General features: G+C 34.0%; 2 protein-coding genes across 2 annotated transcripts in view; one reads left to right on the top strand and one right to left on the bottom strand.

The window, feature by feature from the left end:
• LOC113037898 (importin-13-like) overlaps positions 1-2,120 on the bottom strand; it is a 29,026-nt gene extending 26,906 nt beyond the window's left edge. The window contains exon 1 of the mRNA XM_026195222.1: positions 1,722-2,120. Within this exon, the coding sequence (XP_026051007.1) occupies positions 1,722-1,769 (48 nt within the window). The 5' untranslated portion in view covers positions 1,770-2,120. The remainder of the gene's footprint in view (positions 1-1,721) is intronic.
• Positions 2,121-2,905: 785 nt separating this feature from the next.
• LOC113120677 (cell wall protein RBR3-like) lies at positions 2,906-15,344 on the top strand. The gene is made up of 5 exons (XM_026290639.1): positions 2,906-3,201; positions 8,167-8,346; positions 9,860-10,183; positions 12,170-12,318; positions 13,432-15,344. The coding sequence occupies exons 1-5, from the start codon at positions 3,129-3,131 to the stop codon at positions 13,474-13,476; spliced, it is 771 nt and encodes a 256-aa protein (XP_026146424.1). The 5' UTR covers positions 2,906-3,128; the 3' UTR covers positions 13,477-15,344.
• Positions 15,345-15,366: the final 22 nt, after the last annotated feature.

Below are 15,366 nucleotides of genomic sequence, written 5' to 3'. Positions count from 1 at the left end.
CACACACAACGACCTCTGTGTGTGTGTGCTGCTGAGAGAACGAGCGTGAAAGAATGGCGAGAACATTTTTTTTAAATCTTCTATCTGAAACAGAGTTAAAGTAATCAGCTCACCTTTTTAGGATCTCAAAGCTGAAGAGATGATTCATCCAAGTCTCTTCAGTGTCACATGATCCTTCAGGAATTATTCTAATATGCAGATATATATTTTCACTCAATTATTAAAAATGATCCTTATTATTATCAATGTTGAAAACTTTGTTTTCTTTTGGATAATTCTTTTTTTCAGGATTCTTTGATGAATAGAAAGTTTAAAAGCTTGTTTTAAATCAAAACCTTTTGTAACATTATAAATGTCTTTACTGTCACCTATAATTAATTTAACATTTTGAATGTTAACTTCTGAATGACAGTAAATTACAGTTTCCAAAAAAATATATGAAATTGGTTTAAACGTGTACAATGTATGTTGTACAGCAAATCAGCAAATCAGAATCATTTCTGAAGGATCGTGTGAAGATTGGAGCAATGATGCTGAATATTCAGCTTTGAGTATAGGAATAAATTACATTTTAAAATACATTCAATCAGAAAAAGGTTATTTTACATTTTAAAAAGCAGTTTTTGTGTACATAAGAGACTCATTTCAAAAACATAATAAACTACATTTAGGTTATTTTGTCATTTGCACTAACAATAGCACATGGCTGAAATTGATCTTAACATATTAAATTGAAGAATTAACATAAGTGCTGCTGAACACTCCCGAATGTCTTACACATGCATTACTGTAAACACAAACTGAGGGACGATTTGAAATTATTTTCAGCAGCAATCGAGTGCATTACATTAAAATGAAATTACTGATACATTACTGACACACCATGTTTGCGGTTAACAAGATCAAAAGCTATTATAATAATACTAATAATAATAATAATGAGTGTGTCACATGAGCAGGCCAAAGTGTTTGGGATAAAGATGAGAAACCCTCCGGCCGGCAGAGATGAGACGGGCGGGACACCACCCTCTCTCCGCTCCTCATCCTCACGGATGCCTCAATATCACTCTCTTTACTCTAATCCAATCTAACATTGAACACCAGTTTCAAATCTGTAACCTGATCATGGGAGATCAGCTGCATTACAATCATACACAGATAAAACTACCCTCAAAAATAGACAGATCCATAAAAGTAACAGACATTGGGCAGAAAATAAAGCAGTCGAAAACAGAGAGATAATAAAGAGAGAACAACTAAAACATGACAAATTTGTAATGATCCTAAAGCAACTACATGGTCAATCTCACAGAAGCGGCCATGAAGACCACAGACAAATTTTACCACTGCTTTAAAAAGAGTCATGAGAAATGATATGCTGTTTTTTTAAGACTATTAAATAATATTTTGTGCCTTGGGACACTGTTTTCATGACAATTAAGCACATTTAACCCCATAACCTCTTTTATACAGATAATTTATCATGGCAGAACTGCTTTGATTTATACTGTTTTAAAAAATAAAGATTAATTACAGCAAAAAGAATCTACGTTAATAAATTAGGTTATATTTTAACAAAATAATGGACTTAAAATAGTATATACGTGTATATAATTAATAAACAACAAAAAATATTCTCAACTTACAACAACATTTGCATGTTTTATCAAAGAGTAAATGAACATTAAATAACATTATTTAATAAATATGTACATATTTACCTTTTCCACGTTTTCCACGGTGAAGTCTGTGGCTGTGTCCGGATCCATCGCTGTTTTTACTGTAACACACACCTCCTGTCGCTCTCTTGACCACAATCTAGCGCCTAACGACTTATAGTAATACTGCTGACTAATATAATTGTAATAATAACCGCTGATTAATCTCTGAGGTGAATTTTGAATCGGCCCGGCGCGCGATCAGGCCGGTGCGCGCGAGCTCATGTCTCTCGATTTCATATTTCACTCATGATATATACACCTTTCGTATCTCAGATGACCGATAAATATGACCATATGCCACAAATAAGTGTCCGCGGGTCTCGGTGATCCGGTGTGTATATGTCCTCCGTCTCCGGTTCTTGTCGGTCTGACGATGAATCGATGATTCGACACGCGCTGCGCGTGCCCAACCCTCTGCCTTCACGAAAAACAGAAAAAAATATTTCCAGTTAAAATATGTTTCAGTATTATTATTATATATGTATGTGTTAAAAAACATGAATACTTAAATGGTGAATTTGCTCTGTTGATTGACTGCGTTTATGTGACTTTTCCTTTTATCAAATTAATTGGCTGTCTGTTTCATTAGAGCTCGGGTCTGATTTCTGATATTAAGGGTTTCACCCGTTTTAAAACTGCAAAATCGTGCTGATTTCATGTGAAAGTTGGATCACATGACTTTAATGTGCGTTATTTTTAATCAGGCTAAATTTGAATGGTCCCTGCAAGCGATCCTTCGCGCTGCACTATGGGTAATGTCGTTTTCTTCTTCTTTTTTTTCTGAAATAACGGTTGTTCATATGCGGCGTCACAGCGACTCTTGGTGGTACTTTTGAAAATTTGCATGGATTTTGGCTCCAGTAAGTCTATTTTATGCATGTTTTATATATATATATATATATATATATATATATATATATATATATATATATATATATATATATATATATATATATATATATATAACAAAACATAAAGAAAACATAATTGTTGTCTTAAAGTAAATTTAGAAATGTATATTTTTTGCATAATATGTGTTTTACACACACTAATCCAAAGCACATGCATTGCATCTCTATGAATTTTGTACAAAAATTAATTAATTAAATAAGAAAAAACAAGGTCTCGAGACGCTCAATCCAGCTGTGGCCCCGCCCACCGCGTCGAAGGGAGCGCGCAGGGATCTCAACTCTTTGGGTCCGCTGTGAATGAACTCTTCCAGACACTTTTGATCATCCACGCTGTTAAAAACACACTGGCATCTAACTTCATCTCTGTCCGTCGATCCAGAGGCGTTTGTTAAACACACATGGACTGTTGTGTCGGTTTTTACGTCTGAAGAAAGAAAGAACGATAGGACTATTTTAGCTTTATTTTAGGCTGAAGTTAGTTGACATCTTTTGTCATATGAAGGATATGGGCAGATGTGGAAATGTTGCGTTTTGTGCGATGGTGCTCTTCTACTGTTCTCTCATTACAGGTAAAAAAATATTTAGCATCTATCTATCTATCTATCTATCTATCTATCCATCTATCTATCTATCTATCTATCTATCTATCTATCTATCTATCTATCTATCTATCTATCTATCTATCTATCTATCTATCTATCTATCTATCTATCGTGAAGTCAAACAGAATTAGACCTAATAGCCCTTTTGAAATGTATTTGTCAGGTTTTATGACACTATTAGTTTGTTTCTGCTGCCACGCGTATCCTGCGCAGTCAAACAATGGCTGTGTCTCAAAACCTAGCGAACTAACTACATAGGCACCATATGTATGACTTAAGAAATTATGTTTAGGAGTACAGATTCGTCTTTCAGGACTTTATGGATGCCCAAAAACTGCTTAATGTACTGAGGATACTCGAAAATGCTTTCTAGATAGGGAGCTCACTATGTTTCGAGACACAGCCTTCCTTGTTATGTATCTTGCGGTGAAAAGCCACTATTCTCATGCAGAACTCCAACCAGAGCCTAAAAGTGGATACTGGAGAAGACTAATCGTATAAACACAAACATAAGCTTGTTTTTCATTTATAAGTGTTGTAATAGACGTTTGCATTTTAAATGAAACAGGTTAAGATTTTGCAGCCTACTTATATTCAGATTTGTGTTCAAAACTGTAAAAGATTACATTGTGAGCAGCTCACTAATACTCAATTCTGATTTAAAGAACATGCATGAAACATATATACACACACGTTTATGCTCATATAAGGGTGAAAATGCAAGAAATTCATCTCTGTGTCCCAGCAGCACTGGCACAGAGAGCATAATGGGAATGCTTTCAAACCACACTTACTGTCTCTCGATCCCAGAATGCTTTCATTTCTGAGCCAGTGTTTGTAATTAGGAGTCATGCAGTGGTGTATTTTTACCATATTTAAATTTGATTTTATTCTGCAAGGCCTGCTTTTGTGAATTTAAGAACGGGCTGTACAGCCCTCTGAATTTGACTGAGCGAGAGCAAGATTGCTCAGGACACAATCATGTGGTATTTTTAGAGCATTTCTGTTGCTTGTCATCTTTGCATTCTGACGTCCTGTTCCTCTCACTTTCATCTGGGGAGTTTTTTAACGCTCCTATTTTTATATCTCGTACAAAAGCACTTTGAAAAACCCTGTTTACTTTTAATACTTGCATGCTCTTATCTTGCACAATTCACAGTGCACTATATTCCAAAAAGAAAAAAAAGTTTTGCTGCTTTTCTAATATATTTCCAGTTAACCCTTTAATTTAATGCATTAAATGATTTAATAATTTTTTTTTAATAATAATTACTTCCGGGTAAATTTCGCAGAAAATTTGAAAAAAATGGAAACAACACATTTGATTAAACATAAAATTTTATATCTTGTAAAATGTACTCCAATAACCTTCAAAATATATATATTTTTTTAGTGTACCCGCAGTTATGAGCTCCACAGACACAGTTTCATATCAAGCAAAAGCTTTGCATAAAGATGAGATTTGCAGATAGATGAGAGGTGAGAAAACCTGCGAGAAGATGTGAAAAACATGGTGAGAAACATACTGGGTGAAAATCACTAGTGGTGTTTGCCACAAAGTCAAGTATCATTATAAGCTGTAAAAAAAAAAAAAAAGATTTTATGATGTCTTAATAAAACTAAGTATGTTTTTACATTGAAGTGAAACTGCTTTCACCCTCAAATATTTTTCAGTGTACACCAATTTTCTTTCAAAAGAGTTTAAGTTGCTATTTTGGGAGTTTATTTCAATGCATCAGATTGTTTCATCTAAGTCACATTTTTAAAGGAATCTTCCTGTGCAGCATTTCTGGCGTTATGTCCATTACTGCTGGAAATCATTTTTACATTTGCATCTAAATTAAGACACACATTTTAAGTGAAAGTACACAAGGAAACAAAGTGAACATTACAAGACTAAAACATTTCATTACATCCAGTAAGTCCAAAGCTACAAGCATGTAATCATGGTAAATGATGCATGACTTAAGGATCCAAACAGGAACTACGTCAGTGAAGAATAACTGGAAGCTGGTAATGATTTAGATGATATTATGGCTCAAATAAAAAAAAAAATTCTAAGAATGAATTCAAGCACTTTAAGAATAAACATTCTTATAAAACATCAACTGGCTGTGTTTTCTTCCATTAGAAGCGTCTCAGCAATTTACATTTTTAGTAAATGCTGAGTACTTCAGCATTAATGGACATAATGTAGAATTTAAAGGAACAGTTCACCCACAAATAAAAATACAATATGCTCACTCTCAGGCCATCTAAGATGTAGCTGTGTTTGTTTCTTCACCTAAAAAGATTTGAAACAATTGTAGCATTAAATCGCTTGCTCACCAATGGATCCTCTGCAGTGAATGGGTGCCGTCAGAATGAATCCCATTACTTGTGGATGATTGTGATGTTTTTATCATCAGTTTAGACTCTTATTCTGACAGCACCCATTCACTGCAGGGGAAGGGATTTAATGCTGAATAACTCCAAATCCATTCCCATGAAGAAACTGTTTTGGATTGCCTGAGTGTGAGCAAATTTCTAATTTTGGGTGAACTACTCTTTTAACTTTTATTGAACTAGTAAATGTTCCTTTAAAGAGGTCTGATTTTAATAAAATGAAGTCGTGTGTAATGCTGCGCAGTCCTCTTATATAATGACACACACAGGAAGAAGTGTGTCTTGAGGCAAATAAACAGACTAACTGAGAGGACAGAGAGAGAGAGAGAGAGAGAGAGAGAGAGAGAGAGGAGAAATAGCACAAAGGTTGGGTGAAAATCTGAGTATTAGTGAGTATGAAAAGCCCAAAGACTGAGACATGTCTTCATGAAGAATCGTTATATATCTGTTCTGTTCATTAATGCTCAGACCATTTTCATGCTCGAACTGATGTTTCTTTCCCAAGAACTGCAAACTGCTGAATCAGGCAATGAATCAGCCTCCCAAAATACCCTCCGGACTGGTATTTTCCCCATGTGTGCGGGTTTGGTGGGGTTTGTGACATGCAGCGGCAGTAGCTCAGAACAGGGCCGTTATTGAGGAGCGCAGCCAAAAGAACTCTTGTGAAGTGGCAGGGTGTGGTGCGCAAAACCCTCAACAAACCTCCCTAAGGATTCTGGGTAACGACCCACAAACACAAGAGCAGGAGAGAGATTAGGCATCCTATAATAGCTCAATACTTCAGGAAGTCTCTTGAGTTAGATCATAATTGCCAACATCATATGATAAAGTGAATGTGTCCATAACAATGCTCTGGCAACTATTGATAACATGCTAGCATTGCTCACATAACTTACAAAACTTACTGTACACTACACTGTGAAATCAGATTTGTAATGAAAGTAGCATTTTTATGAAGTAGCATATATTATTATAAATTATATACTATTATACAATTGTTTCATAATTTGATTGACCTTTTTATATTTTCATTTTAATTTTAGTTTACGTTTTTAGAATAATTTCAATGTGCATTTGTCATTTTTATTAGTTTTTCCCTATCTTTCGATTTATTTATTAAAAAATTTTTTTTGTAAACTGAGCACTTCAAATTAAACTTCTAAGTTTTTTATGTAGGGTATTATATTATTTTATTCCAATATCCACCCGATCAATTTGATTAAACAAAGCTGCTAATTATGGGGAATATAAATCAAAACACATCTGTATAAAAGAGACAGAGAGAGACTTTCAGGAAAATTAACTTGAAGACCAGAACTCTATCAGAAGAGGAAAACAGAATGAAAACTGATAAGAAATGCATCTGTTAACAGAAGACAGACTAATATAGACATTGAGCAAATATTTAGGACAAAGCCAAGCCTTTCAAACCTTTGAAATATCCTCTTCCTTAGTGTACTGTAATGTGGGCATTTAGAAAAGAAACCAAATTATGATAATGTCTATAATTGTTACTGTTTTCAGCATTAATATTACAAAGAAATGTTTTGTGAGCAGCAAATCAGCACATCAGAATGATTTCTGAAAGATCATGTGATACTGAAGACTGGAGGAATAATAATGAAAATTCAGCTTCGCATCACAAAAAATAAATCACTTTTTACAATTTATTCAAATAGAAAACAGTTATTTTACATTGTAATAATATTTCACAGTATTACTGTTTTTACTGTATTTTTTAATGAAATAATTGCAGCCTTGGTGAGGATAAAAGTCGTCTTTTTAAAAACATTAAAACAATGCACCAACCCCAGACTCCTCAGTTCTCTTCTTCAGTGCAAGCCAAGTTCTTTTCTCAAATCGTGGGGTTTAGAAATATTGTTCATATCTCTAACACAAACCAAACGAAAACTGCACAAATAATAACAGGTTTCTTCAACACATCTATTATTTGTCAGACAAACAGTAACACATGCCAATGTTTCTTAATTAAATGACTGAATTAATTATTAACACTTCTCTTGTTTCATCACATATAACTGAAGACAGCACAGAGCTCCGTTTAAACATCCTCTGTTGGATCCAGATTTGGCAGAGACATCCTCTCATTTTTAATTCATGATAATACACATTTTCATTCAAATATGCAGATAACTTTGAATAATTTAAGTTACAGGCCAAATGTATTCCTAGATCTGATTCATATCTGACCCTGGACCACAAAACCAGCCTTAAGTGTCAATTTTTTCGAAAAGGGCCAAGATACAACTATTTGAAAATATGAGGGTGCAAAAAAATCTAAATATTGAAGAAAATCACCTTTAAATTTGTCCAAATGAATTCTTAGCAATGCATATTACTAAACAAAAAAATAATTGTTGATATATTAACGGTAGGAAATTTACTAAATCTTCATGGAACATGATCTTTACTTAATATCCTAATGATTTTTGGCATAAAAGAAAAATCGATAATTTTGACCCATACAGTGTTTGTTTTCTTAAGACACATATATGATCTCTGTCCTGGTTGTCCTCTCATCTTTAGGTGATTATCTCTGCGTGTCATCTGCGGCTGACGTGTCTTCATCATCTCACAGCTCTGTGAAGAGAAGAAACGGCGTGACTGAAGTCAACATGACCTCGAGCCCCGGCAGCGATCAGACGCAGTCCTCCACTAACATCACCAACAGCACTGAGCCCACGCCGCACACAGACACAACTACAGGTACAACATTTACAGCCTTTTTCATCTGAGATTGATAGAGTCTTTACACAAGTTCCTACACTGCTTCAATGAGTGCATATGAAGAAGCACTAGTCACTGGGTTTCTGAACGAATCCGTTCTAGACATTTCTTTAACATCTTGTGCTGTGCTGAAAATTCTTTACCTAATTTGGTGTTCCCAGTCAAGAATGACTGGCCTTTTAAAACTCTCATTAATTCAATCTTTTTGTCAACTTGTTTTCTGTCAGTTAGCACAGGCTTTGTTTTTTGTCATGGAACTGACTGATTGGAGGCCTCGTTCATCTGAGCTCATGCACCTCAGATTCAGCAAAAAAATAAGATGCATGAGCTCTATTTTAAATAAACTTTATATATATTTTTAGTCATTTTTTAGTAATTAAAATAATGCTTAAATTCTATATAATTATATATATATATATATATATAAAATGTTGCAGAACAATTAATCGTGATTAATCACATCCAAAATAAGTTTTTATTAATGATAATATATGTGTGTGTACTGTGTATTTATTATATTATTATATATATAAATACACACACATACAGTATATATTTTGAAAATATTTACATTATTATTATACATAAATATATTTAATATACAAATATTAAATATTTTCCTTAAATATATAAATGCATGTGTGTGTATTTATATATATACATAATAAACACACACAGTACACATTATGCAAACAAAAACCTTTATTTTGGATGCAATTAATCGTTTGAAAGCACATAAAATATGAATAAATACTATATAAATAATAATAATATAGAATAACACTCCATCTGCACATATTTTCTACTAATTTCAAACTAGAGGAATATTGAATCTACAAACATGTAGATGTCAGAACACACCAATATCTATAAGTCATCATTGGCTGAAAACTCTCAAATCACATTTCTGCTGCTTCATAATCAAAACCTGTAGAAAAGACTGATTTCGAAAGGTTTAGAACAACATGAGAGTGAATTCTTCCAGAAGACACTTAACTAGCACCAACCTGACAGAACAGATCATTTAGACAACAACCAGTGGCTCTGACCTACGACAGCAATGTGAAGTGACATAAAGAGAGACAGTGAGTAAATGCAGTGTGAGATCTGACGTGAGAGTGAGAGAGTTTGGATCCTCACACACACACACACACACACACACACACACACACACACACACACACACACACACACACACACACACACGTCTCACATGCACAGACACTTATTTAATATGCAAATGCACTTGATAACCAAATTGTTAAGTGAATTAAAATGTTATATTCTATATTAAATATGCATTAAATTCAGTTTTGATATATTTCATTATATTTATATATATATAATAAATGCATCTTTGGTGTGGTTTATTTTTAATCAAATAAATCACAAATTATTAGAATTGTGCACCTTTTTTTCTTGGAAGTTGCACTCAGATGTGAGCGAGTGCACACTTTGTTTTCAAACTCCCTCGTGTTTGTTTCATCTCTAGTAATGTTGGTGAACTCATCTGCCCCGGCCGAGAACGTCACAGACAGTCGAAACGTCTCTGATGTGTCTCCTGTGATAAATGAGACAGCAGTCACCACGGTAAAACCTACCACACTCCCACCATCAACGACCCACGAGCCCACGAGCAGCATCCACTTCAGCACGCTCCACCCGACATCCACCACCACAGGAACCAGCGGAGCTCCAGAGTCATCGAGCGCTCGCAGCAGACGGAGATCCAGCACACAGATGACAGCGAGCAGCAGTCCTGTCCAGACCAAAGCCCACGCAGACACCCCCTCGGCTCTCAACGTCCCAGACCACGGTACGTGATCACACAGCCTAAAACAGCCTTCCTGTTCTCCAGTCACAAATACATCTAGAAAATAAAATAATATCCAAATGTTATGTTTTTACACTTAATATATTCAAACTCAAAATAACTACACACACACACACACACACACACACACACACACACACACACACACACACACACATATATATATATATATATATATATATATAATAACATTATATAAACTATATTTAAATACACTTTACTTATCAGTACTTTTCTGTATGAATTCTGAATTCTTAATATTAAATATATATATTACACCTTATATATTTACATATACTTAAATATAATGTATTTAATAAACTATATTTATCAGTAATTTCCAGTATAATTCTACACTTTAAAAAAAAAACGTGATTTTAACGGTAAATAACTGTGAAAATGCTACACTACAAACCTGTTAAATGGTTCAAATTTACAGTGAAAAAACATAAACTGAAAAATTTGGTTTGAATTTGATGTTTCACAAAACAGATTTCGGTATTTCAATAAGTTGGTATATATGTAAAATATAATAAAATACATAAAATTACATGTAAAGTCCCATACAGTTTTTCACCGTATATAGTAGGGGAATTTACCGTAAACCATTTAACAGGTTGCTACTGTAGCATTTTTACAGCGTTTTACCGTTAAATTTTCACGGTGTAAATTTAAGGTAAAACTGTTGAGCCAAAAACGGTGTTACCGTATTTTTACGTTATAATTCTGGCAACCACAGCTGCCGCTTTTTTACCGTATATTTTACAGATTTTTTTTTACAGTATAAATTCTTAATATTAAATACTATATTACACTTAATAAATATAAAGACACTTACAAATAATGTATTTAATTATTATAAACTGTATCTATCAGTGCTTTTCAATATGAATTCCTATTGAGTTCCTAATACTAAATATATATTACACTTACTATATTTAAAAACGCTTAAATATATTTAATAAACAATATTTATCAGTACTTTTCAATATGAATTGTTAATATTAAATACAAATACACTTACAGATAATGTATTTAATTATCATAAACTATAGTATACTTAAAGTATATACATGTTTTAGTTTTAATTCGCTATTTATCATTTCTGAATTCCTAATATTAACTATATATTACACTGAATTTGTTAAATATAATGCATTCAATAAACCATGTTTATCAGCACTTTTCATTATAAATTCTGTATTTATATTGTATTGAATTACTCTCGCTATTTTTGTTTTATTTTTCACTCATCTTGTTGCATTGCATTCTGGGATTTCCTTCTCCATGAATGATTGCAGTGATGTGAAAATGAGGTATTTTAGAAGGCAGCATAAATACGTTGCCTACATTTGGAACCATAAAAAGCAGCCTACAATTATAAAACAGAGCTCAAGCTTTATCGATTTATTCATTTTATTGTATTTTTGATTGGGGAGCACAAGATTAGGGCTGTGTAACTATGTCCTGACTGATGTTGACTGTTCGTGAGGACAAAAGCTTGACTTTTCTGCTGGAAACCTCTGCTGCTGGTTTTGGCAGAAAGCCTGTAGTGTTTCAATGTGGACATGATTTATTGCTGCGATATCAGACATCACATGATGATTATTCATTTGGTTGACGCTTTTGTGAGCAAACGCAGCTGCACACACAAACATTTACAGCGCACATCTGCATTTTTGTTTACCATAATGGCGTGCAGAACAAATCCTCATAAAGTGGATATAAATAGAGGTCAAACCGCAGAGAGGCTGATATCGGTGCGTGTAGAAAACAAGAGCATCATTATATGTGCAGAGGAACGTCTTCACGCTGACACAACCGGAGAACAGATGCATCTTTGTGGATTCGCCAGGCTTTCACGTCACTGCAGAAACACTCAAGCACACAAACACACACTATTTACACATCTTCCAGAAAGTGCACTAGTGTTATTGCCTCTCTCTTTCTCTGCTTTGGTTCTTCTAGACAATAGCAAAGCGTCCGCTGACCCGCTGCTGGCTGGACTGGTGTCGGCGTTCGTCATCGTCGCTGCCATCGTGTCGGTCCTCATATTCCTCAAATTCAGAAACACAAACGATGGCCCAGAGTTTCGCAGACTTCAGGATCTCCCCATGGTGAGATCACGCTTTCCACAAATCACTGAATAAAAACCACACACATACTACCTAAAACACATCGCTAAGCAATAGCCATGTGACAGATGCTGACAGGAAAAGTATCATTCTCAGAAAACCATTTAGATCGGCTTTTATGCAAATGTTCTGCTATTTTTAGATTTGAAATAAATAGGTTATTTTGCAGATGCTTCTATTTTCCCATTTTAGGCTCACACTACCAGGGCAATACAGCCATAATCAGTAGAGAGGGACTACTATGCTATCAATTAAAAAAATATATAATTCTTATGATGTTACTCCCTTAAATATATCAGAAATGAATGAAATGAAAACTTAAGGGAGGAAAAAAAAAAAACACAGTGCATGCATAATATTGTAATTTAAAGAAGTGGGTAATATTTCTATATAATGCACAAATTGATGCAAATGCTCTTTTTTTTTATAGTTAAATTTAATTATTATTTAATGTATGCCACTTCTGATTTCCACAAATAGTACGTTTTTAACATTTAATGCCACTTCAAAATTCCAGGATGAAAAAAAGTTTAAAAGCATTTTAAAAATAAACACATACATACATATACAGTAAATAGTACAGTACAGACCAAACGTTTGGAAACTTTACTATTTTTAATGTTTTTGAAAGAAGTTTCTTCTGCTCATCAAGCTCAAAAAAATAGTAATGTTTCCAAACTTTTGGTCTGTACTGTACATGTATGATATTTAAATTTCAGAATAAAAATGTATGTGATTATTATTTTTTTGCATTCTGTATAAATCAATTTATGTTTATTACAGTGTTATTAGTTTTAAATTATTTAATTTTTTACTATGATTATGTGATATCACTCACTTAAATATGACCTAATATATAGAGTTTATAATTTATACATGTATTCGGGGGGGGAAATGTGACATTTTATTTCGACACAATGGTATTTTAACAATAAAAAAAGTAACTTTTTTGAATTCTCACTAAAGCTTAATGGTGATAAATGAAACATTAAGTAAAGTATTTACACTAAACCTGTATGTATCAGTAATTAGGCATTGATGCACATACTGTGTCGCTCACAGATGACATGTGACGTGTGTGTGTGTGTGTTTCAGGACGATATGCTGGAGGACGCGCCTCTCTCCATGTACAGCTACTGAAAACCCAGATGCTCCTCAGACATCTTCAGAGAGCCCAACATCCTCTGATCAACACAACACAGACACAATTAAATTAGCTTCACAGAGGCACAAACACTCCTGTTGTTTCTGTTACAGGACTAAATGTAGCATCTTACTCTACTTTAGTTGTTAAATTCACCATGGCCGTCAGTTCCCGTTCGCTGGGTTGTTTTCTTGCACTTTAGGTTTGGGAAGGATTGTGTGCTGCGGGGATATTAGGGAGCTGTTTTTGGCTGTATGTGTTCATTTGTTTCATGCATTGCATCTCTTGCGCACCAATGTATGCTCTGCAGTGAATGGGTGCCGTCAGAATGAGAGTACAAACAGCTGATAAAAACATCACAATAATCCACACCACTCTGGTCCATCAGTTAACATCTTGAGAAGTGAAAAGATGCATGTTTGTAAGAAACAAATCCATTATTAAGATTTTTTTACATGTAAAATAAGAGTCCTCTATCTATAATAATGCTTTCTACAGTGTGAAAGTCATCTCATCTGAAGAAAGAGAGAAATCTGCACAGGCCAAGCACCGTTTATAAGATACAGATTTAAACAAATATTTGGTGGATTCTGAGAGGACAACAGAGGATGGACTTTTTTTCACTGGAGGAAACATTATTATATATTATGGACTCTTATTATGACTTGAAGCAAGAGTTTAAACACTTATACAAACTGGATTTGTCTCTTAAAAACATGCAGCATTTGGCTTCTCCAGATGTTAACTTGATGGACTGGAGTAGTGTGGATTACTTCTGTATTATTGTGATGTTTTTATCTGACGGCACCTAATCACTGCAGAGCATCCATTGCTGGGAACGTGATGAAATGCTGCATTTTTACAAATAAAGAAACAAACAAACCTACATCTTAGATGGCCAAAAGGTGAGTAAATTTAAAACTACTCTTTGGAGGAAATGCTCGACGTTCAGTAGTTTTCGATCATCACACAAAGTCATTTTAACCCCTCTCTGTTTACAGTAATGCACTTCTGTGGGGTACCAGAGTAAACAATAAAATGCATTTCGTTTTCAACAGTACAGCCACATGACTTGCATGGCACTAGCTATAAAAGTCTTCTAACCGTGTCTTTGTGAAGTTACATTCAGTTTTCTCACCCCTGTAAAGCTGCTAAACTCTGTAACATTTGCACGACACACACAAGGAGAGTCTTCCCTAGTAAGTTCATTACTGTAAACTCATTTGTACTTGTTTTTAAAAATCTGTAGACAAAATTATACAGCTTAACCTGTAATAAATCTGAAAAATTCATTTAATGCTGTACAAACGGCACCAGTAATGATTTCCCAATGTTCATTTCTGCTTAGTTCCCAAGCATGTTTCCACCCGTGAGAAATTGCTTTTTTTTTTCAGCTGCACAGACGTTCAATTCACTTCAAGTGAAAATGTGGAGTTGTTTACATCATAAGCAATGTCACCAAACAGACAAAACAACAGCGCTGAAAACACAACCGTCTCTTGGCTCATGATGGTGCAAAATTCAACTGTTTTCAACCTTGTTTTCAGAAACAAATTCATTTGCGTGCACTTTTGACAAAGATGGTAAAAAACAGACCTTCAGTCAATAAACAGCCATAATTGTAATGCTTTTCTTGTGCCTAAAATGTTTTATAAAAACTGCGAAAAATAAACAAAATATAGCTATAGACTTAACATTTTAACATTTTTATTGATTGATAAAACATGAATACAGTATTTTCATCCTTGTGGTTTGTTGGCTGATGGATGTGTGTTGTTTTCTTTGTGTAATAACTTGTGGAAGTGCATTTAAAGTGTTTCTTACACACTGTTCTTTTTTAATTAATAAAAGTCTTTAAAATACACTAAATTGTCACTTTTTGAAAT

The sequence above is a fragment of the Carassius auratus genome, chromosome 20 (assembly GCF_003368295.1).
Source record: "Carassius auratus strain Wakin chromosome 20, ASM336829v1, whole genome shotgun sequence".
Taxonomy (NCBI): Eukaryota; Metazoa; Chordata; class Actinopteri; order Cypriniformes; family Cyprinidae; genus Carassius; species Carassius auratus.
The sequence above is the reverse complement of the archived record's forward strand: the minus strand, read 5'-3'. Positions and strand labels throughout refer to the sequence as shown.